This window comes from Centropristis striata, chromosome 14, assembly GCF_030273125.1.
Source record: "Centropristis striata isolate RG_2023a ecotype Rhode Island chromosome 14, C.striata_1.0, whole genome shotgun sequence".
Classification (NCBI taxonomy): domain Eukaryota; kingdom Metazoa; phylum Chordata; class Actinopteri; order Perciformes; family Serranidae; genus Centropristis; species Centropristis striata.
The window spans coordinates 20,650,791-20,676,262 of NC_081530.1; the positions used below are offsets into that span (position 1 = coordinate 20,650,791).

Here is a 25,472-nt window from a genome sequence, read left to right on the forward strand (position 1 = left end):
AAACTCAGAGTATTAGCTGATACCGGGAATATATTCGCTTTTTAATTTAAACTTGGTAAACCCGGATCATTCTTCAATAAAGTAACATGAGGCTGTAACACATCACTAATGACAAGACACACGTTTCCTTGAAAATAACAATTGTATAGACCTTATTTCCTCTGATTTAGCTTAATGTTTATGTTTAACACTGCAACATTTAAAATAGCTTTGTACATATTAAAAGGTAAAACCCTTTAAAGCAATTCAGGTTGATACAGTTGTTTTGGGCATTCATGGCTTTAGCCTCATGATGTTCTTGACATGGAACAGTCATATCACTTTCTAGCAAGGGATAATGTGATTAGAAGAAAAGATAACTTTTTGACATCAAATGATCAGGCTAGCAAAAGAGGAAACAAGGTCATAAAAGCAATTATTAACTAAAACTGTTTTGTTTTTTTGGAAGACAAGTGGTTAGCCACCACTGTTAGTACTCAATGTAGCTGTTAAATTAGGTTGTTTTTTTGATCTGACCTCCATGTTTTTCACCATTGATTTTAACAACAACGATACGTATTGTATTCTTACAGTTATCCATTCCCCAACGTAGAAGCGTATCACAGTAGCCGGTAGACTAGTCCTAAAATGTGCTGCTGTGAGGTGACCCAACAGGAAGTCGCTCATAAATCTGTCACTGATGGAGCAGATGGATGTGCTTTTTGGGTCTACGTTTACAACCAAAATACAAAACGCTTACAAATGGTTCTTGATGTTTATTTAAATTGACATGTTTTCAGTGGTTCTGCGATGGAGAGGCTAATCCTCCAGAGGCCTACGTGTTTGTGTATTTCTGCCTGTGTGTACAGACAAATCTATGTCAATCTAATATCCATTTCTGCATATGTGTTCGTGCATGACATTGTTTGAAATGCACGAGTCTGTGTTTGGATGAAATGGCCTTCAGCTTAACTGATGGCCTGTAAAGGATCACACATTCGTAAGGTGAAGCTCGGACAGAAAGGAGGCTTTTCTCAGTGACTGTCAAACAGCACATAGACTCATTATGAACAAAGATGTATAGATCTTTGTGATACATGATGTCTACAATAACATAAGACATCATGACAATTTTATCAAACCATAGAAACCATTTCTGAGCAATGTCGAAAACAGACTTCCTGTCTTCAGTTATGTCCTCATTTAACATTGAGTGTCCCTAAACATTTTTACCTGAATAATGGTCCATTAAGTATCTTTGGATTATATCATATGATCATGACCAGCAGATGGTTGCTAGTACTTGTAACTAGTTAACATTGAAAGTCTTCTTGTTTGTAGTGGCTTCAAAGTTGAGTTAATTCTTTGCCTTAGAAAAAGCAAACAAGCAGACAAAAAAATCTAACTCCAGGGTCCATTAGGTACCTGGAACTATGCCAGCAGGGCTCAGAGGTCTAGAAAGTATTCAGAAAAAATGCATACTTGAAACATCTATAATTCCATGGCAACTCGTTTGTGAATATATGTAGCAAGTGTTATAATCAAACACTACAGTAAAGAGGTCCTGAGGTGAGATTGGAAATTCTACCCTCTACACCGACTACAGGATAATATTGTAAGGTCTTATGTATTTGATCGAGATATGGCTTTGTTTGGAAGTATGGTTGGTGTTGTGCAAAATTGTGGAAATTATTGTATGATGTGCAAGGATGTTTTGCTGTTTTTGAACAAATTGATTCCAGTTAAGTTGCACTTTGTTTTGATCATTGGATCCATCCTTTGCTTTTGACTGTGTTTATACACACATTTTTGCACCTCAGCTAAGAAATGCAAAAATAAACAGAAACCTCGACACAAGAAAAGCCAGGAATTATACATAAAGTACATTATGTGTCCTCCGTGCTTCTCTTAATCTTCTGTCTTATTTAGCATCTCCAAGTTCTGATGAATTGCAGTCAGATTCAGAGTCATGTGTGTTTCAACAAGTTTAAGATTCACGACTCACATATATATTTATCCTGCAGCTTGTCTAGAAATAGCTGTATCACAGACAATAAAGATACACAAACATGAACGATATCACCATTTTCATCCATCATTAGCTGAAGGCCAGGCACCAGCAAATGGTTTTAATGTTGCAGCATGGCAGTAATACAATAGTAGCTATAAGCTTGACTTCATCATTAATAGCTCCATCTATTTTCCTCCTCTCCAACAGCCATGGTGAACCACAGGTCACACTGAAGCAGCTCCAGCTGGAGATGTTAGTCGGGCTACCGCACCTCGTCTTCCTGCTCATCTCTTTTGTTTAGATTAAGTGTCGCTTCAGCATCACTTAGGGGAAATTTAGGCCCACATGCACACAATCCATACTGCCTCAATTTACCACCATCAGTACTTAAAAGTGCCTCATGTAGCCACAGATGTGATGTATAGCTCGGTGTGTGTTATCCACTAGCAAAAGCAACAGTCTGAGAGTGGAAAATGACTCGTCGAGAGTAACATTATCTGGACCCAATGCGATAGCGTCAATCCGTCTTTGGTGATAGAGGCAAAGAAAAGCAGATCTTGTAAGGGAAGAAGGGGGAGGGCAAAGCACAGGCAGATAGAAAGATATAAAGAGCGGCAGAAAGAGAAAGTGAGAAAAAACTGTAAGGCTGTGGTTGGCGTTCATTGTGGTGATTGTAACCCTGGACGACTGCAGCGATGGTTTATAAACTCTGGAGTCCTCGCTTAATGGGATGTTAGGATGAAAGATAAACACAAATGTGACGTTGAAGGAAACAACCTCTGTCATTAAACTCCCATCCATTTTGATTTGAAGAGACACCCAGTTTGATAGATAGTGGTCCTGGCACACATACTGGAACACTGGAACCCTTTTTTCCCTGAAGTTTTGCCCAGCTAGGAGGTTTAACATACAACAGTAATGTTTCTGTCATGGCTGAGCTTAAAACAAAACATGTCCTTTTGCATCGACTTCTACCGTTTTTTGGCAGAGGAATCTCCTGCTGTGATGTTTAGAGGGTACTGTGGAATGCTATCTCAAATATTTGGATGTAAACGCCTCCTCCGTGGGACGGTGGGTTTGTGGTAATCCTGTGTGCTTCAGTAAAAGGGGCAGACTGACATGGCCTATAGCACTGACACAAAAAAGCCATCATCAGGGACATTCCTGCCCAGATGTGTCCATGAGGAAAGATTCCCATGTTGGACAACTTGCGTCACAATAATACCAGACTGCCCCTCTGCTGGTACTCACTGTTAAAGACCTCTGGATGTATGAGCAGGTCTAAGTTTGTTTGGTTGTTTGGGTTCCGTTACACATTCCCATGTCTTGGGTGAATGCATGTACTTCCTCTCCCATACGGCCAGATACGCATAATTAATTGGATTAATTTTTGGGCCCATTTTGACATCAGAGAGCAGGATTGTAACTGGATCATTTGTGAAAATATACATTCATGCTTAAGTTGTTCTTCACCAAATTTATTTTCATTTAACATGGAATGAAAACCACAAGACACTGTGATGGTTGCATCTACTGAGGTATAAGTCAAACATTACAAGAGAAATGCATAACTTAGTACCGTGTTTTAGCCAGGATTGTCTGGGACGGGGTCAAATGGGTCCTTTAATACTTTTCTACAGGGATACTGCCTTAAGTGGGGCAATAAAAATACACTCAAAACCATACATCCAGTGAGTGATACAAATAATATATATAAAATGATATAATTTATATTACACATATTATATTAGACATGTGAATTTCACTTACTTAACCTGCACCTATCATACCTTTATAGTCCTAGTATAGTCTGTTGAATTTAGTTTGCCAGAGTCTTCTGTCATGGGCTTTTCTTTCCAGCTGTTTCATGTCAGGAATTTTTGGGCAAGCCTCCCTTTCTTTTGCTTGGAGGTTCCACTTCAGGGTTTCCCAAGTGCATATGGCTGAGAACTTTGAGCAAGCTATAAAACTGGCTTCTGACTAATATGTTATCAGTATGTCAACTTTTCTTTGTATCTAGAAAACCAGACCAACCTACTGCAGCTCACATTTAAGGTTTGGGTTTGTTTCTTTGTCTAAAGGACTTTTCATGACAAGGGTGTAACATGGGCCAAAGAGGAACCCATTAGATTCTGGAGTGCATCCAAATCATGGGGAGGATCATGAATTTTTTTCACTTTCGTTGACATTGTGAGATCGGGCATGGCCTTGGTAGAGGTCTAGGCTCTCAGAGTTTCCTTGAAGTATTCTTATCATTACATTCATGCGTTATATTTTGATATTTTAATGACTACTGCTGACTAAATTTCTTCGTATAACTACAAACTTATGTTTGGTTATCAAATATATAAATTGGTTGTGTCTCTCCTTTTGCTGCTGACGTTGCATTACCAAACGGTATCTTCACTGACAGATCAAGCTCCCAATCCTCCAGGTTATTCTGATAAAAATAATATGAATGTGATGTTCTTAGCATATATCTGAGGTCCCCCGAACAAATATTTATTATCTAGCATTAGTTTTGGGTAATACGATCAGTGCTCATTTAGCTACAACATATGGGTAGCCAAAGCAACACAGTTTGACTGACAGAGTTATCACTCTATCGGTCTTTGTGAACAGCATAAAAAACGTAACTTTTCAGACGTGATATTTCACTCCCTAAAAAAGACCTTTGGCAGTGTGTACTTGACACTGGCTCAAGTTGCAACATGTTTCATTTTGTAGTCTGCCTAACTCACAAAATATGTGTTGATACAGCTTATAAAATATAAAAATGAGGAACCTGCTAACAGCTTTCCGACAGTGATTTTATTGGGGAAAATTGGGTGCAGGGATGTTGGTGTACTTTACATGGATTATTGTTGCAAAAACTCTTGCTCAAACCTTGTATGTTTAAATGTTTCCTTACATGCATTAAAAAAAACATGCATTTCTCTACAAAGCTTTTGCATAACTTTCACATTATTGTAATCAGTGACTTGAGTTATATGTGCTGCTACTGGAATCTGGTCAGAGGATAGCGAAATTATCCATGTCTGGACCAACTCTGAAAATGTATTCCCTGAATTATTTTTGATCGTAAAAATAAGCAAGTGTCCACAGCACCATACAAATTGTAATAATTGAAAAGCAAACATTTCTGTTGGATGTGCTCACACTTGCTCCAGAGTTCTCAAGAACTCAAGTTCAAGGCAAAACATGTTGTCCATCTATCTTTCTTGATGCTAAGAGAAAGTCCATTCTTTCCAAAACACAATGTCAAAGCTTTATTTATATACCTCATTTGACTTTTGAGATAAATTGGCTTTTATCTTACATATTACAGATGTACAGAGGACCTTTTCTGATTTATTTTGCTCTGAAGCTTGTAGTTAATCACTGAAGGTATGTCTGGTAGACATAACACTGTCACAGTCCTTGATTTAAAAAGAGCTTTCAAGTTAGAAGCCACATAGTTTAGTGTGATTTCTGCTGTGATGGTACGTTTGTCGTCATTTAGGAGAAGCTAAACTTGGATCACAAATGTGATTTTTTTGTCTCAGTGAAAAGTTAAGAAAATAACATAATATCTTTTCCCAAAGGACACTAAAAGCAGAACCAGTACATCAAGTCCCCTTTCATTTCTCAGGGCTTTTGTATTTTTGGATATTTGATCTCATCCTTATAAACTTGAAATCTCAAATTTGATTTAACTAGAGCCACATTTCTGCCAATTTGTGTTTCAAAATGGTGATTGAGCACCACATACTTTACATTTTACTCAGACTTTATGAAATCAAGATTTGTTATTTCATTGTGGCTTTCTTTTGTTGTAACTTGAAGTAAATTGACCTTTACGAAGCTCATTAGTCATACAAAATTCAACACATCAGAATTTAACATCACGTTTTCCACTCTGTTTTTACAATTTGTGGTTCATTTAAACTCTTAACACAGAATAATGCTTTACAAGGATATGCAAGTCACACATATTTGACAAAAATAAATATGGAAAATTGATATAGCCTAAAACATTTACCCTCATGTTCGAAATTCAGATTTGTTTTTCCGTAGAAACAACCAACAAATCAACCAACCTTGACAACTCCACTATTGGCTCAATATTCTCACTTTCTTTCATAGTCTGCCCTGTTGACAAACCATTGTGACAGAAAACCTTTGAAATGGTGTGCCTCTGAACCTGCCAAATGATTTTGGGCACCTTCAAATAAGCACGATGATTAACCGAGTCATTTATACAGAGAGACGGTTGGTTTGTTTTCTGTTTGTGTACACAAGGCTCATTGTGTCCTTGGAAGTGCACAACCAAAAACGCGATTGACATCAACACACTAGTATCTTGACAGAAAGACAAAGGGGAAGAAAACAAGAAAGAAAGACGTTAAAGGAGCTGGCAGTAGCTGTGTTGTTTTTCAGATGGCAGTCAGTCTTCCTGGCTGAGGAAAGTCATGGCATCAACAATATTCAGACAGGGATGAGATGGGGGGCCAGACCACCCACCTCACCGCAGGCCCCTATTTCTACCATTTCACCATTTGCTAAGCTACACCCCACTTACTTTGCTGTTACTAGCACCAGTGCTTCCAACTTGACAACTCCTCACTAGATTTTGTGACTTTTCAGACCGTCTTAGGGTCAAATTTTGTGACTCATCTGGGAAAAGGCAAGAAATATAGACCTATTATTGTTATTCAATCCCACAGTTCCGCTCAGAATAATTACAGTCCACAGCTCTTGTGCTAACAGCATGGAGTCTCTTCCTCTTCTCTTGAGCCGGCGATCATCCGACACACAACCTCTCAGCTGATGTGTGGCTATGTCATCTGGTGTCTTTTGGAGTTTGTGCTAGCTACTTTCATTGAAAAGGAATTGCAAACACTGGCTACACCTGTCAGATTTCCAGTCTTAGACTTGCTTTAGGTTGTAAGCTAGTTAGATAGACACATTTACAGCTTACATTTTAACAGATAAACACACACTGGTTTTGGAAAGGCGAAAATAAAGACCCTTGTTTAATGCAGAGATGCCGTTCAATGCAAACCGCTTCATTATGCTGTAAAAATATTTTTGCAGTTTGTCTGGCCTGGAGTGCCTCGTAACATATTGACAATTTGACAGTTGTTGTTTGGGGAAGATGTTAAGCTAATGGTAAACTGATCAAACTACTGTTGCAAAGTCAAGTATTTGCTGCTATTTTTGCCCACTAAGGCATGAGGCAAGTCTGTTTGTCTGTTATATTTACTCGGTCTAGTTGCCACTAACGCTCTCTTTCTTTGAGAGCAACAAAATGTGTCAGAAGTTGAGTAAAGGCCTGGATTTTGGCCACCGGGGCGAAGGTCACAGAGGGCAACTGTGAGTTCAGCCTGAGTTGTTACTCACCTAATCTTGACAGAGTTTAAGACGGAGAGCCTCAAAACTGTTTCAAGGTGGATTTAAAAAGCAAACAGGCCAGTGACTAAGTAAGACAGCTTTCTAAATTATGTACAGAGGTTGCCCATATCTGTATCATAAAATACTGGGAAATGACAGGGCAGTGAGGCAGGGTAACACCTCCTAAAGCCCTACCAGAGTGAATTATAGGCTCAGGTTTCAAGTAGGGGTATCACATTTACCCTTCATTGTCGGTGGGCGATAAGAAGGCATGAGTATGTTTGCGTTGTTCATTCCAAGTTGGCTAATTATGCACTGTGAAGTGCTGATTGTGGGGGTTTGTGGCAGCGGGTAACAGGCCCCTTCATGCTCCAGTTTAAGAAAGTGGTCTGAGATGGATCAATGCCTGAGCATAAGGGATGCATCCCAGAGGCCAGACAGCCCCTGTAACACCAACACCATCACCTTCACACACACACACACACACACACACACACACACACACACACACAGCCAGAGACAAGCAGAGATGTGACAGAGCTTTAGCAGTAAGTGCTTTATACAGTCCAGGCCCACTGTTTTCTGGCTCACCCAGGGTCTCTCAGCACCACCACTACTGCTGTTTAGAAAAAGATCAAGACCCCCTTTTAGATTGGTTCAATGGGAAATGTCAGAAAAGTGGTAAACATTTGCACTAATCTGTAACAATGATAGCAGGGAGTATCATCTTGAGGAATTACCCTGTTCCTGGCTCTCAAGCGACGGCAATTTAGCAGCTACTCCTTGACAATATACAGAATATGTATGTTGGGCATCTCAGATGATGGATTATGTTCCTTTCTTGCCTGTGAACACTTGTATGATGAACATTCCCTTTGCTCGTAAAATCTGCATCCTGCTACGTGGTTGTACAGCTTGTCATTTATGTGCTAGACAGCCCCAAGCAGCTTGCTGAGTGATTAACAACCAATTGTACCTCATAAACCATTTAATCGAACTAGTCTGTACGTGCAGTGTGCTACATTGTAAGGGCACCATTAAGGTACTAATGGATCTCCATCGTTGTGATGTCAGGCAGCATCGTTCGTAAAGTCTCGGGCAGTCCACATGAAGCCAGACTGTGCCAAATACACCACCCTAAAACCTTTATGCCTCGGTGTAAAGTAGCACTCAGGGAAACATAAACTTGTGTTTATGTGACTCTCACTTAGCAAACAGTGATTTTGTGAAACCAGAGACTAGATTTAGTAGTTTCTAAATTCAGAGCCTGGTATTATTGCACCTTCTGGAATGTCCCCTATAAATCACTAAAAAAAGATTTGTTTTTATTCGATGAATGTGGAGTTTCGTATAAATTTCCTTCTATTTTCAAAGTGTGAAATGTTCACACACAGATTGACAAAAGTGATACGTTTTCAACTTGAAAATGTAAAGTGCAACTTTAAAAGTAAGTAAAAATAACACATTCTTTCTTGTACAAATGAAAAGCTGAATTTAGACACAATAAAATGGGCCCACTCATGGGTTTTGCAGCCGCAGCCATATTTGGTCTGGTTTGACCAGTGGCCTTACCCGACATTACCCAGTCAATTTACTGACTTTGTGACTCTTCCTGATTTGTGCTACTGTTAAAGTAGGTATGTAGAATTATATAATAATTTTCACTTGCAGCCACAGTGGTTGCTGTGAAGCAGAAGCAACAAAGCCTCACTTAAAAGATGCAATTTAAAAAATATGACCCCAGTCTAAACCCTCATTTTGAATTTACATTCTTTTTTGACTATTACTGCAGATGTCCCACTTAGATGGTTCCACCTGACTTTTGGCTAAGGCTGACCCCCTGAGATGGTCGGCTCCACATAGAGGCTTAAGCTTTTAAACCATGTTTACTGGTCGGAAGCCTGTTTCTCATCAAGTTCTGCTTTGTGAAAAGAATTTACCAACTATCAGACAAATTACGGCTTGGTCTTTTTGACTCCCAATGAAATGCATAGAAAACGGCACAATGAATTGAAATTAATTGATTCCAGTTTCAGGTCAACTAAAGATGGTTAAGTTACCATATTCTGGAGTCAATCAGTCATTGGCATAAGAGCCCCATTTCTTAGCAGAAAATAAAGCACCACAACCTTTGCATTCTCATTATGCACTCATATTTATTTCACCATCCCAACCCCATTCCCAACTGATACAAATTTGCATTTCAGTTTTGGCACTGAAGGCAAGTGTTTGCTTTCATTGCTGACAATAGTTACTATTTGTAGTCACTGCCTGGAAAAGCACAGCATTTATCTGGAGCCGAGGTTAGAAACCGTCTAAATAACCCGACACCCACATAGACCCATTTTATGGCTTCCTGAGTGGTGATTTGACATGATTGGCCATGTTTGCATAATCTTGTTTCTCCTTGGTACTTTCCATTTATGACCCCCACTAGATTCAGCCATGAGTCAGCCACATTCCCCATGACACAAACCATGAAGTGATCACTGGGCTTAAGTTTCCATTTGACATCTGTCACTTCAGTACCTTTTATCTCAAGGTGACTTACACTGTGCGAAGCCCATCATCCTCAGACAGTGAACACAATAATCTCATCAGATGAGTAAACTCCAGTGCATAGCTGTTATTGAAGATGTACGAAGCAGTGAGGTTTAAATTGAAGTTTTGAACCTTGGCCTGAAAGTATATAAAAACAATGTACAAGGTTCAGTGATTTTACATTTGTAGATGGACTAAAAACTATTTCCAAACACAGTCATATTCTCTGGTTCATTATCAGGCAGAGTAATCCATCATTACTGGAGCTTTGCGGATTCCAGACTCGCTGTTTTCTTTCCAATTCCTTGGGCCAGACTATTGGAGGTTATGTGGAAAGTGACGCTTATATCAGCCTTATGTAGTTCACAGTGGGGGAAGCTGTATTATGCCTGAAATCCAGCCCGAAAAAATGTTACATTTCACTTTAATATCGTTGCCAAGAGAGGATATTACATTTAAAAGCTAATTCGACTTGGCAGACCTGTGCATATGGCTGAGAGTTGGCTGTTTCTGTAGAAGAGCAAAGAGATCCATCTCATTTCCGACTGTTTCATTACCTGTCAGTCTGGTATTGACTGAAATCGTCCAATGTATGTATTCTTTATAAGAGTGGGAAAAGTGGCTTCTCTTTTTTTTTTTTTTTGCAAGGGAATATTTTATTAGAAATATCCAAAGTATAAATATTATCAAGATTTTATTGTGCCAACAGATAAAGATATATTGATTTTTCTGTTAGCTTTAGAAAGTAAAGACGCCAACATGGGCTCAAAACCAATATATATATATTAACTATACACAGCCAACCTATTAATCAGTGATCTAATCATTACATCAAGTGTAAATTGGAGGCCTTCCAACGTACAGCCATTAGTGAAAGCATTGAAAAAATGGGGAAAACATATGTAAAGGTCCCCTTCACTTGACTTTCTGTGAAGGTAAATCTATTGGTGTTAGGTCTAACATAAGAGCAATGACACACATACAGAAGGATCTATAGATGAATTGAGACTCACCAGATGCTTTAAGCATCCTGTACTTAACAACGAAGCAGTTTCCTCCAAAGCCTCTTTTCTCGGTGTGTTAGCAGTTTAATTCGACCCACAGCTACACTACAGGATGGGAACTGTTGCTAAGAACACCAACACATGTGATGTTGTGCTGTATGACTCTGATTTTTCTTGGCTGATGCGTTCCTGAAACATGGCTGTTGTAGCCCATTGATGAGCCAAAGCAAAAGTAAGAATCTCATCACTGGCTGATTATTGAATCACCTCAGTGTGTGTTCAGGCTGCAAGCAGCCAGATGAACAAGTGGACACTTAAAATCCAATTAAGTCAGATTTATTTATAAAAGAAAAGAAGCCTTTCCATATCTAATAAGTCAAGAACCAATGAAACTAAATACAGTTTACAACTGTACAAATAAGACAGAAGGATAGGAAGAACACAACTTTAAGTTAGGAAGAGTTAATAGAATGTCTACCTGAGCCTCAGTAAAGGAAAGGAAAAAACTCTTGAATTAACAATTCACTGGGAGGAAATAAAGAATCCAAGCATAGCACATCATATAGTCCATGTAGTTAATCCATATGAACAATTGTATCCAACATAAACCTCCATCTTGTCATTTGTTTGTGTTCGGAGATAAGGATGAAAGAGTTCTTTCCAGGCAAGCTTCAGTGAATATCTGTTCATCTCTGCCTCTTCCATCCCGGGCTAACCACCTACATCTGGCTGCGTCTATATTGACTTAACCCATTCTTAACTTGAGTGCCACTCAGATGATGGAAAAAATGTCTTTTGTTTGTTCTTTAGATTTACATAGGAAATCCTTTCCAGTGTTGATTTAAGAAAATAGATAAAGAAGCTTGTACATTATATGGCATCCTTTAAACTTGCTTTTGAGGGGAATAAGTGGAGACAAGAACAGTGCCAATGTGTACCCAGCTCTTACATTTCTTAGAGTGGACAGATTTCCTCATGTCAGTTGCAAAACATCTATTTAACATAACATGATTTCAATCTAATGCCACATTTCCCAGGCCAGTGGGATCAGCTATATCACACGCTATTTTGGCATCTTAACTCTAGACATTGACCTAAAGGCTCCATTATATGACGTTTTTCTGAATGAGTCTAATCCATTTTCTGAAACCTTTTTCTATGGAACAGATTGAGAACTACATCAAAGAGAGCCTGAAGACCGAGATGGCTCAACTGCAACAGAGCGCTGTCCACAACCACACAGCAGCCATGTTGGAAATGGGCACCAACCTTCTTTCTCAGACGGCTGAACAGACGCGCAAGCTTACTGACGTTGAGACGCAGGTAATGTCTTGAAAAACAGTTATGTTAATGTGCTTAAACAAGTAGTGTGTGTGCATATGAGAAAGAGACAATACATCTCTCTGAGACACTGAGGAGATCCATCCTATGCTCCATTAACTCAACTATTCCACAGTCAACTGCCTCAAAAAGGTTACAGAGAAGTGGCCAAAGACAATACCGATGCTATATAAACGCCTGTCCCTTCTTTGACTTCTTTGGCTCAGTATCCTTTTAGTGTTTATATGGAGGAGTTTGAGGAGGAGGTGATGGAAAGTTGTGATGTTAGTGGTGGGTAATTTTTGCTCAAGCACTAAAAAGATAACTGTTTGCAAAGTTTAAATAAGATACTCATAGCAGGAATGAATATCGCCTAAGTAGTACCATGTGTAGGTTGAACATTTGACAAAATGAAAACAAAGTTGATGGTTTATATGTGTCTTAACCCATTTAGGCCTTAAACGACTGGAAAAAATGCCTGTAAAACCTAAGGGCTATTTTAAAATAACCCCCTCAAACCTGAAGTTTTTCTGGAAATTCAACAGAAATGTCAACACCTAATAAATAATAGATTTTTCAGCCTCTGTAGCAGATAGAAATGAAATTTGAAAACCTGTTATATCTGAGCTCCCTCCGCTATAATCGTCTTCCGGCATTATTTCAAAGTTCTGGAAAAGTCCCATCTTGCATTGCGACACTGCCACATGTATTCTGATGCATTTCATTGGCCAAGAGACCGAAAATAGGTGGAAAAAACTACAAATACTACAAAACGACGTATCCGCTTTCCCTGCTTTAATGATAGAATAATGCAACAGCGCCCCCGGTTTTAATGGTAGAAATGCCATAATGCTTTCCCGGCTTAAATGGGTTGAATGTTCAGTGGATTTTTTCTCCACTGTCTAGAACAGTGGATCTCAACTTGACTCCCAACGAGACCACAAGATTATTTTTCACCAGATGATTGTAGGGAGCTTTTATGTCTTATATTCAGTGCTTGATTTGTAAAACAGGAGGTGTTGAAACACTGTATTACGATAGCTAACATAGTATGTAAATAGGCGTAATATCATGTACTGTATAAATATGTATTTCTTATCATGGCAGGTTCTGAATCAGACATCCAGGCTTGAGATCCAGCTGCTGGAAAACTCTCTTTCCACGAACAAGTTGGAGAAAGAGTTAATGGTCCAGACCAATGAGATCAGCAAGCTGCATGACAAGAACAGGTAAACAGACAAACTTTGAGCAAACAAAACCACACAGACTGGATACCATTCATACTGCAGCGAAGATAGACTGAAGAAAATAAAGATGATACATCGCACTGCTGTTCTCTGCAGGATTGCATAAACAAAATCAGAAGCTTGCTACCAGCTCCCATTTACTACCACATAGTTTGTCCATTTTCCAAAACAATTTTTAGTTGTATATACAACAGCATAAAGGGAAGCTCAGATTTTCTGTGATGTTCAGTAAATCAGTGAGAAATGCATGAGGCTATGCTTTCCATGTTGAACCACTGTGCGTTTGTTTCAAAATCAGGCGATTAGAATGTGGCTTTTGGATTTCATGTGTCCAAATCTTGTTCTTTACAGTGATTGGTGCTGTGGGATTGTATTAAATGAAGTAGTGTTTTAAAGGGTTTGGTCCACATCTATCATAGCAGTATCCTTAGAGGCTCCATGCAATCACTTTGGAAAAAATGAACAGCATTTGAAAGCCTGGTCCGTGGTGATAGCGACTTTTAAGTTTTTCTTGAGGCTTATGGAGATAGATTACTGAGGGCAATTTCCCTAAGCTTCACCAATTATGACATTATTCCAACTTGTACGTGTTGTCTGTACTTTTTCCTTAACCAAATCTATAATTGAAGGAAACACATGATCAGTTAATGAATTGATGTCAGGTTATATCATCTTTCAGACATTAGATTGCACAGTGGTAATTCTATCAGACTGAAAGGGCTTATTCATTTACCTCGGATGAGTCTGCAAAGTGCATGATGACGCGTATGTTTATATTATGTGGGGAACACATAGCAACCAAACATAGAGACATCATTATTTTTAGTTCTGTCTTATGGCTACTTCTTGTATTTTTATTCCCATATCGCTCTTTGGGAAAAACAAACAGTGTCCATAACAAACTAGCAGCAGTGAATAACAATGTAAAAGTAGAGGATCTTTAGTCATTCATCTCTTACTGGTGGAGCTCTATTCATGAAACGGATACACATTACATAATCAAAAAGTCACTGGTAATACCATGAAAGAAGTTGCAAAACAATATTAAATCTGTTTAGATCTGTAAAACCAAATCTCCTTCCAGTGGATTTGGATGCCCTGAAGGACCATAATAATTAACAACTTCTTCATCATCCATAACAAACTATTCTTCCTGTTTTCCATTCTCTAAGCCTCTTGGAGCAGAAGATGTTAGAAATGGAGATGCGACACCGTGATGAGCTGGAGACGCTGAAGCAGGAGAAGGGGAATCTCCAGACCTTGGTCGGGAGGCAGAGTGGGGTTATCGGGGAGCTCGAAGCCCAGCTGAGCCGAGCCACAGGGAACAGCACAGCCCTGCAGAGACAGCAGCAGGAGATGATGGACACTGTCCACAACCTGCTTAACCTCTGCTCCAAAGATGGAGGTAAGCTAACTGGATTCAAGCTCTCACACACTGAGAGATTTGAAACTTTTTTTTTAGCAATTCAAAGTGTAAATATGGTCTTACACAACGGCCATTATGTAATTCTGGCACTTGTATGGTACTCAGGATGGAGAAGAAGAAAGTCACAACCTGTTAGAAGTGTAAGTAAATGTTTAACCAAATCAAGAAGTTTGATATCTGTGCAAAGCCGCTGAGAATTGATTCAGCAGCTCAAAGCTGGAGCAATCAGGGAAATACCAGGAATGGTTTAAATGATGGCAACAACAAGCAATGCTGTGTTATGAAGTTAAACTGAGTGAAAAGAAGAAACCATTGATGACATGGACATAAAGCCAACTGCATGGTCTTTTTCTCACTTTATTAAATTATTCCATATTTGCTTACAGTGGTTTGTTTAGGTATAATCTGACATTGCCAAAATAGCAGCTATGCTTTTAGCAAGGCTAGCTCTGGGGATGGTCGGTCTTCCTATTTGTCCAACAACAACTGGATGGATCATGATGCAGTTGTGTACAGACATTCATGGTCCCAAGAGGATGAAGTCTCCTGACTTTTGTGATCCTGTGACCAAGAGGTTGACATTTGCCTTAGGATGAATTTTAGAAACTTTCGGTGTAATTAGACTGACAGCACACTCTTAGTTTTGTTAAATGTGAACTTGAAACCATAAAACCAAATCAAGGACATCCACTGTGCACTGGGTTGGTCCAACCAGACGAAGAAAAGTTTATGTTTCAGTGCTCGTCATTCATCTCTTGATTGGTTATAGACTGTATATTTTGAATGTCGTCTACCCCCACCAGCGATGACCCTACCCCAAGAAAATGGCTGTTGACCTTTGCCAGACCACAATGTGCAAAGAGAAGTTTATGGATTGGCTGTTGAAGGCTTGAACTTGCTTGAAGGCTTGAACTATGAGGCAGCACTCAACTTGTTTTGGATCACTTACTTCCTCTGGTCAGATGTAACAGCTACAACATCTTTGATTTTTACAATCCTCATGAAATTATGATGACACCAGTTCTATAAACCCTACCCCATACTGAGAGACACAGGGATGCTGGCTATTAAAGCCTGCGTCATTGAGAGCAGCATGAAAAAGAAACACGGTTCTTATTGTAACCTGGTGTGCTCCTGTTAAAGAGGTTCGGTGCCTCTCATAAACCGGCATGGTGCTTTTTTTTGTTGCAACAATCACTTTTCATGCTTTAACTTCATAAAGTCAGTGCTCACAGCTCTACTGAAACGTCAAGCATGGCTCTGGTTATGAAGTAATAGGCTTATTTTATTCCTCTGAGTCCTTCTGTTAATTTGAGCCCAGGGATTTCTCTTTTGGCCCTACGTTTGACCTGAGAGCAATGCAACCCCTCTTGTCGTGTCAAACGTAGTGAACTCATTTACCCCTTTTTCAGCCGTTTAAGCGCCGAAAGCACTTGATCCTAACATTGGCCCTAAATCCCATTGGTCACAGGAGATTTGACTTGAATGTCTGTGTAAGGGGATTGGTTGCAACTTCATTTCCATTTGTGGATTTCCTGTAGAGAGCCCTCAAGACCCCACAGGGCTTCTCGAGGTTTCCCATCAGACAGGAAGCAACAAGGCTATGAAGGGATGTAGGAGTCACGAGTGGATAACGACTGCACATGATTAACACATGCTTTGTATTTATCATGCAGCTCCCTTTTATAATTTTAATGTTCCATGCAGTGAAGGTCACAGGCGGCCTCTGCTCGCACTCCATCTGTTTAGTCTGGATTTGTGTATGTTACATTTAATTACCAGAGGTCTTTTGAGGCCATTTTGGCCAGACTGGTTGTTATGTATTATCTTCACGTTAAGATTTGAAGTGTGTCCTCATGCAACACTTCTGGCTCTGTGTTTTACGGGCTTTGTAGTCTGCCAAGTTTGATTAAATTCTCTGTATATTGTGCTTTTCTAGCCATTATTTTGCCACCGTTTCTGTTATTTTCAGTGTCAGTAGGGTCAGTAGAGCAGGGTACCACAAGCCGTCCTGCTGCCTGTGATTGGTGGCTGCCTTAATGAGAGGCGATAGAAATGGAACGTGGCCGCTGCTGCTCTGTGGTTGGTCCTTTCCTCTTCCATGATGGTGTTGAAGGTTGAGGCGGGCGTGCAGGTCAGAGGTCTCCACTTTCTTCACCCCAGCCGGAATAAGTCAAACCTAAATAGCTCCTGGGGGACGCCCCGTCCAACGCATGTGAAGGAGTAGGTAGATCTCCCTGATCATCCGACGACTGCCCGTTTTTTTCGGCAGCGTTTAAAACACAGAAGCAGCAGAGCTCTTTTTTTTCCATGTTCATGGGAGGGCTTTTGTTTGTTTGAGAAACGGATTAGTGTTTTCATTTTCAGAAAGGGCTAGCATTTCATGCAATCGAGTGGCGTCTGCTTGCATTAGTCACTGTTTTGAAAACTGAGCCTGAGCATTTCCTTTTTAAGCATGGACTCAAATCATCTTTGCTTTGGGGGAAAATGACAGATACTTAGAAAAGGGAGTTTTAACACTAAATCTCAGTGTTTTTTTCCCCCAGCTGCCCATGTATGGTTTTTCCGAGTGTTAAGGTTTCCAGTGTGTTTTCAACCATTACAGTGCAAACTGAAGGCTGGGAAGATGTTTTTGATGTGGCTAGATGCAGCAGTGGGACTCTTGTTTAGGTTGTAATCATTACCCAAACCTCATTAGAGCGCAATGAGCCAAACACTATTATTAACAGTAATTGACCTTAGCATTTGGAACACTCTGTAAAAAATTCTGGCCGCTAAATATGATTTTGTTTTACAATGTTCTATTATCCCACTAAATGAATGACATTCATCATTTTTACAGCTGCTTACTCAGAGCTAAAGAAAGTGGAATTATTTAAGGGTTCCACTTTAAGCCTAAAATTTGCGGCATTTGTGGGTAGTAACACGACAATGTGGTAAACCACTTCATTAGACATCACTTTACGATCCAGACTGCTGCACATGATTATTTTTATGCTTCACTGACCAGCAGAATGAGTTGACACTTACTGATACAAAGACCCTGTAAAGTGTGCAGTTATTCTGTGTCACCTCAGTGACCTTCCTGAAACCTTTATTTTTGGAACTAGACTGTTTAATTATATGTTGCAATTGTAAACGTCTGTTAAAACTGTTAAATGAAGCAATATATTTTGAGCCTTTTTATAAGGCAGTAGATTCTAGAGATGAGTGCAATCAGTCGACTAGTCCTTTAAATGTTGCTTCTCTCTCTTGTCAGTACCAGAAATCCTAGTCGTTCAAGTGGAGGGGCCACTGGTGACTGGTGGCTTTTAAAATATGATGTTGTTATTGAAAACTGTTAGAAGTGATTTCAAATGTCTTGAAGTGCATATGCAATCTATAACATCGTTTAAACTTATAGCATAAGTTTTGATCAATTTTGACTGTTTTCTTAATGTTTTAAAGTTTAAACTTAAGGGAACATTAGAACATTGAACATCAGGGAAATAAGTTGTCCGAAACTTCCCTAGTAGATACAAATTCTAGTCAAGAGAGTTGTTAAGGTAGTATTCCATTCACCTAACCTTTCAAGTCTAAATTTATACTTTTTCGACAATCACTGTACAGAAAGTGTTTACAGATATATTTCACATCTACATTTTCTCACTACATTCAAAGTAGTTGTGTATGTTATAATTCTGAGGGGTCGGGGTTGCATTAAAACTGAGAAAATGTCTGCACTTTGCTAAGCAGTAAATTAAATGAGGTAGGTTTTCTATTAAACAAATATATATAACTCGACTCTCGTGAATCTTGACACATTACCCAGGCATTTTCACACAGCTATAATCCTCTTCACATGTAAAACAAGGACGGCAAATCATTGTTGTAAAGTTCACTGTGGGAATGAACCAGTGTTATTATATAGTGCTGTGCAGCCTTCATATATGAATCCACCAGAGAAATTCATTGGATCTTTATGGAATCACTTAAACTCTCAGCAGCATTTAGAGACTGATTATAGTCACATGGGAGCAGTGATGTCCATGGCAGTCCATTTAGCTCCATTACTCACTCTTTTTAGTCCGAGTATTTGGGCTCATTTGGCAAGGGTACTGATTTATGCAAACACCCAAGCCCTGCTGGTCTTTTCACATGAACCCCCTACTGAATACGAGTCCCCACTGAACCACAAAATATTTTTCTGTAAATAAATATTGGGACATAAATAATATTTGTAGAGCTGGGCAGCAAGCTGTTCAAGGGAGCCGCTCCTACACTTGAGCATCAAGTCACTCAGCAGACGGTCTTCTTCCACCAAGGGAGTTCTCAAAGGCGATTGTGAAATGATTGTCCACACTGTTACAGATCGAATACCAGAAAGTTCCCCTCCGTCAGTGATCTCCCTGGCCTCCAGAATGTGCCCTGCTGTCTGCCGGCTTGGGGTAAATTACCGCCTGACAGGGCCGCTCTTTGTTGTATTAGAGTCTGGAGTGCGAGGGCCCACTCTGTCAACCTGTCACAGCAGGAGATTCTTGTCGCTGACACACAATACTTTGTCAAAATGCGCAGATAGTGCACCCAAATAAGCACCCTGCCTCCACCAGGATGTTCCCTTCTCAGGAGGGGCGATCAAAGTGAAGGCTAAAGATCGCTGACACATTTCACTTTTCCCTGACATCTTCTTTGACTCAACAATTCCAACAATAAAAACAAATTGAGATGAGCCTCTCATATGGGAGGAAGAAAGAGGAGAGAGAGAAAAAAAAGAAAAGAATCGGAAGGAATTTCCATCAATATAACAAGGGCTTGGAAGGTAAATATAAACCACTTGTTATAACAGGAACTTGAAATTTATAGCTTGTAGTATTTTGTCCTTAGCCCCTTGCTTGGTTTCAAAATAGTGCCGCCATAATTATCTACAGATGGAAATGGATGCAGCTGGTCTGTCAAAAGTCTGAGGTCTTTTTCTCCGAGCGGGAGATCATCCAGTGCAAGAACTGCTTTTCTATTGCTAATAAGTTAGTCGCCCTCAGATATTATCTGGCCGTTACAAGATACTCACAGTGAGACCTCACCAATCAGCTTCTGCCTCGGACTCCTTTTATATTTTCTCCTCTGAGATGTACAGATCTGAAATATGATAAATTGACCCGTTATGGGTTCGCTCGCAATTTGTGGTTTCGTAAAACATTATAGAACTATGATTTCCATTCTAGTCTGACACACGAGGTTACGTGAAGGGTAAGCATTTTTTTCAAGTATGAACTGTTTCTTTCCTCTGCTATGGAGGTTATGTTTTTGGTGCAAGTTGTCTGTCTGCCTATCTGCAGAATTACATAAAAAATCTACTGGTCCGGTTTTACATGGAACTTGGTGGAAGGTTGTGGCATGGGCCAAGGAAGAACCCATTCAATTTTGGAACGGATCCAAATCACAGATCTGATGCACTGATTCATTTTTACTTTTGTTAATTTTACCATATAGGGCGGCATTGGATTAAACTCGAAAATTAGTTTCCCAGATATACTGGAAACATTATCAATGTGTTGTTTTAACATTCTGAGCAATAAAACACATCACATCTTCTTTGCAGCGTCCATGTTGTTTCCACATTATGACGTAAAGCTCATGAACACACCAAAGTCAACTTTCCAACATGGGAGATGGGACTAACCGAGGAGCACATGAATGCACCATTGGCCATGGCGGAGGTCTGCGTTCTCCTAGTGCCATTCTCGTTCACAGTGCCATATCCAGTATCTGTTTTTGGTGTATAACGTGTTTTATATGATCCCTTCTTTTATTGCAAAATTGTAACAACAACTTCTGAGCTTTGGCATCCTGTCCATCAAAATCTTAAATCGCACCAAAATGTAGTGTGGGTTTGGAAAAATGACAACGTTAAAGTCAATTTGTCAGGAATATCTGTAGCAGTTATAGATTCTTAGCAGTAAGCATCGAAAACAATTTTCAGTAGCTTGTAGCTCCAGGGCTGCAAGCAGGTTTACATGTGCTTGATTTGTGTTTTTACAACTTTCTTCTGAAATCATTAAACACAATTATTCTTTCTGTACCCACAGTTGTGCCAAATAGTACAAAGGTTGCGGATGAAGAGAAGAAGTTCCGCGACTGTGCTGACCTCTACCAGGCTGGCTTCCATAAGAACGGAGTCTACACCATCCAAATCAACTCTCTGGAGACCAAAAAGGTCAGAACCACAATATCTTTCAGCCAATGGTGCATTTTAATGTGAAAATATCTGCCTTTTCCTCACTTCTTTGCTCCCTCATTGTGGGTTTTACAGGGAGTAGGAATACTGAAAGCTGAAAATACACTTGGCAGCTTTGTGAGTGCATGGAGTTTAGCAGCGGGATGAGGTGTGAAACACTGAGCTGATCAGGATGGTGACAATTGTACAAGTGTTTGTGTGTATGTGTGTGTTCTTAACCTCGACACTGTGCTTACATACTCTTGACTGATGGGAGTGATGAATTAGGTTGGCAGATTGTTTGTTTATGAAAATTTCTTCGAAATTTGAATTGTACTCTACTATTTGGAAATATATACTATAATTACTAAAGCTATTGTGCAAATTGTTCCATTTTTCAAAAGAGGATGGAGCAGCTAAGCATCTAACCTTTATCCAAAACTTCCCCTTTCTGAGCTAGTTCTTCCAGCTCGCTAACGTTAGCACTGATTAACACTAGACGTTACTTTTCGTAAACACCTGCTGAATCATTGGCAGCTCACACATGCTCAGCATTGTGTTTGCCCCAATTTTTATTGGACCAAGTTAGTAATTTTAAGTAAGTTGTGCTTGTATACGATGAATGATGAGCTGGTCTTGGGGAAAACGATTCTGTCAAGGGCGCTTCCTTAATTATACCCAGACTGTGTTCATGTGTGTTCAGCTGTGTGGGCTAGCTGAGGTGAGAGACCTTCTCCACTCCACCCTGGGGTCTCCTCAAAACAAAGAGCAACACTGCAGATAGAACACCAGCCCTGTGTTATCAGCTTACACACACTGAGGTCCAAGGTTAAGGGCCACATTACACCCAGGACCTCCACTTTGATCCTGCAGAAACAAGGCTGCCTGATGAGGAACATCTCCGGGGAGCTGGTGAGGGATAAGGAGACGCTGATTAAGTTTGAGGAGGACTCAGATATGTCCCATTCCTTAAGATGATTCATCACGAAAGCTGGGAAGAGGAGTGTCTGAAACCAAATAATTGCCCAAATGACCCTTCATTGTTTGTTAATGCCGCTGAGAGTCATGTCGAGCGTTGAATTCATCGGCTTGTTAGTCAAATTACGTCTCGTGAATCTTGAAGAAATGTACAAAGACCTCATTGTTCCACTACCTTCATCCACCCTCCTTTCTCTCTCTCTCTTCAATTGTGTAGGTGTATTGCAACATGGAAACAGCCGGCGGAGGATGGACAGTCATCCAGCGCAGAGAAGACGGCAGTGTGGACTTTCAGAGGACGTGGAAGGAGTATAAGATGGTGAGACAAGACAAATACGTACAGACAGACACTTGTTCGGTATGCAGACACTCATTCATTTCCATTAAAAAGATTGTGATGATAGTGGTTCTTTAAGCATGAGACAGTGAGTCAACACATGGACAAAAATGAAAAGAAAACACTCATCCATATCCATCAAGCAAATATTACGAAACTGTGCAAAACATCCTGTTTTAAAAAATACACTTCCGTAGGGAGATTATGACAAATGTTGTGTGCTTTTTGGCCTCTTTTGAACATGTTGAAAACTAAGAGGCAGATCCACTGATCCAGATGTCATTCCTCTACAGCAACAGCTCCCCCGTCGCTTTTGTATTAGCAATATTGTCTAGGGTGCCTGGGACTTGGTTCGCTCCTCAAATGAGACTTCAGTGAAGCATGCTGTTATTCTTCCTCATTTCCAACAGGAAATTATTACCTAAATCTGCAAACAACACATTTGTTTAGTCTCTATAGCTCTGTGCCAGGTGTTTCATCTGTTCGTCATCAAGGAGAAATCTATGCATATTTGCATTAAGGGTGTTAACATTTCAGAACCAAAGCTGTGTTTAGATGGTAAATTGGGTTTATTGTTGCTGGCAGTTGCATTGCTGGTGTTTGCAGTGTAAGTCACCCGTGTATACCTTCCACTAGATGTCAGTTTATTGTCGAATGGACTGTGTTCATTCTATCCACTGTAATCTGTTTTGTGTTTCCGTTTTAATTATTTCCCCCATATCCACTGCTCTTTATGTACAATTTACCAGTCAGTGGGAAACTATTTCAAAGAGTTTGTGGGATATTAGAAAGTAGAGAACTCCCAAGTTGGGCCAAATAAAAGCAACCGAACACCGGGGGAATGTTTGAATGGTCAAAATGAAAAAACTAATTGGCAATAAAACGGTACAAAGGAGAAGAAAATAAAGATAAGTGAGGCCTAAAAAGTAAGTACCAATGAGACAGACATGGGAAGCCTCCAGCTTTGAACAGGTGTCACAGAGAGCATGGAGTGCATTACAGTACGTGAGGGCACACTAATGGATCTTGGCCGACATTTACAGTGCTGATCTAACAGCTTAGCAGTACAGTCTCTCTCCTTGAAAAGCCTGGAGGTGATCGATGGTGTTTTATTGTGTTATTAATTTTCTCATTCTTGGTCTCCAGGGGCTAGTGCTCACAGATTTAATGTACTTGGAGGATTTGTAAATCTTTCAGTAACAACTGACATCTCATTTCTTTGTGGGACTATGGAGAACATTTTGGCAACAGGGAGGTAGCGCACATGTTAAAATGGTGTCTTAGGACCATCTCATGTTTGTAATTACATTACCAGGAGACCACACATCACAGGAGACCTTGCATACTATATTAACAGCTCACTCTTTCGTCTTATCAGCATGAGAAAATGGTTCCCAACCATTGCTCTAGAAGCACCCAATGGGGTACTTATGCAGTTGTGGGTGAAAACTCAAGTTTACTTGTAAATTTACAATAAGCAATAAGTTGACCATCAACCTCAGTAAGTCGTAACACATTAACATCACTTTTTACAAGTTAACAAGTAGGCAGAGAAGTATAAATACTTATTTAAGTTCATTTAATAACACAAACGGTTGATAGGGTTGCACACTTACCTAATTTGATCCAGACTTTTTGATGGTCTGACAAAAATCTGTGAAGTTGCGATAAAATTGAACCATGGGCCAGCTCATTTCTAGTATACTTCTTTTTTTTTAATGGTTCAGACTTTTAAGACCTACTACAGGAAGTTCTGCCAGACTATTGTCATGTTAGAAGATTAATGTAGCTCCTTCAAGAAATAGCTCAGTGTTTAGTATTTGCTTAAAGGTTGAGCAAGAGAAAGTAGATGCAGTGAGAGCTGACAGGTGTTAACAATCGTAGCAGAGAAGAAATTGCCATTACAGTTATTGCGTGGTGCTTAATGTACATTGTAGGTTTCATGTTGTCCATGACGAAAAATTGCACTAAAGTTGTATTTTAACGTAGCTGATCTGATACAGCTATGAGGGTACATCAGATATCGTTGTAAGTTCAACAGTTCCTGAGATTTCCATTGTTTAATGTTTACAACTTCTTTTCTTTCTGGACAAAGTTATTTTAGTTAGTGTAACTGAAATGCAACCCAAGAGTTCACTCCAACAATATGACTAACCATCTCCTCATCTTTTATGAGTTGAGTGATGTAGATCAGGTTTGCGTGTGAAGGATTGCAAAGTACCGGAACTTTATGAAAGAAAACTGTCAACAGAGCTCGACTCCAAGCCTTTCCTCCAACCAGGATTCTCGTGATAAACCGCGGTCACAGTAGGAGGCTTTGGACTGAGCTGAAAGACAGTCAGAGGGGAACATCTCATCAGGAGTGAGATCAGGAGAGAAAGCGGTAATGGGCCCCAGTCACTTTCTCTTCCACCCACTCGGCAGGACATGCCTAAGGCTCAAGGAATGCCCCATATTTACTTTCCCTCCTTCCCATTCCTCATCACCACACACACACAGCACAAACACAGACTTCTCCCTCTCTAGCCCCCCCCCCCCCAATCTTTAATGGAGCGGTCCAGACTGTCCTGTCAGAGCTGTAATGTCATCCTGCTTTGCGATATTCCCCTCTGCAATCCACTGCTCTTGCTGCTGTCAGAAGCACTTTGCCTGTGACCGGGAGCCACTCTGATCAAATACGAACTTTTGCAGTTGTTTGAAGGAGTGTCCCGTGCAAGCAGTATATATTTTGGGAAAGAAGTCTTTAAGTAATAATGAGTTTAGCATGTGTGACTTGAGAGGAAGACAGAAATGGAAAAAGGTGTGTGTCTGTTTCAGCTGGTACCAATTTAGACACTTTTATAGGTAGGTAAGTCTATCCACGTGGAGGACCAAGCCAAAAGCAAGCTTAAAAAACCTGTCATAAAATACATTAATATACTGTATGAGTAATGTGTGCGGCTTTTTCACTGAGTCCTGGAGGAATGGAAAAGAATGCTTGGATGCTACGAGTGAAAAAAATATATATTTATGTGGTACAGAAACATTTCTGCTGGTTGATAAACAACCACATTATTTATTATT

General features: G+C 39.9%; 1 protein-coding gene across 4 annotated transcripts in view; it reads left to right on the forward strand.

Annotated features, from left to right (window-relative positions):
* angpt1 (angiopoietin 1) overlaps positions 1-25,472 on the forward strand; it is a 59,451-nt gene that overhangs the window by 15,325 nt on the left and 18,654 nt on the right. For all 4 annotated transcript variants that reach the window (XM_059350500.1, XM_059350499.1, XM_059350501.1 and 1 more), the window contains 5 exons: positions 12,076-12,231; positions 13,336-13,457; positions 14,648-14,880; positions 20,967-21,094; positions 22,290-22,391. In XM_059350500.1, coding sequence (XP_059206483.1) covers positions 12,076-12,231; positions 13,336-13,457; positions 14,648-14,880; positions 20,967-21,094; positions 22,290-22,391 — 741 coding nt within the window. The remainder of the gene's footprint in view (positions 1-12,075; positions 12,232-13,335; positions 13,458-14,647; positions 14,881-20,966; positions 21,095-22,289; positions 22,392-25,472) is intronic.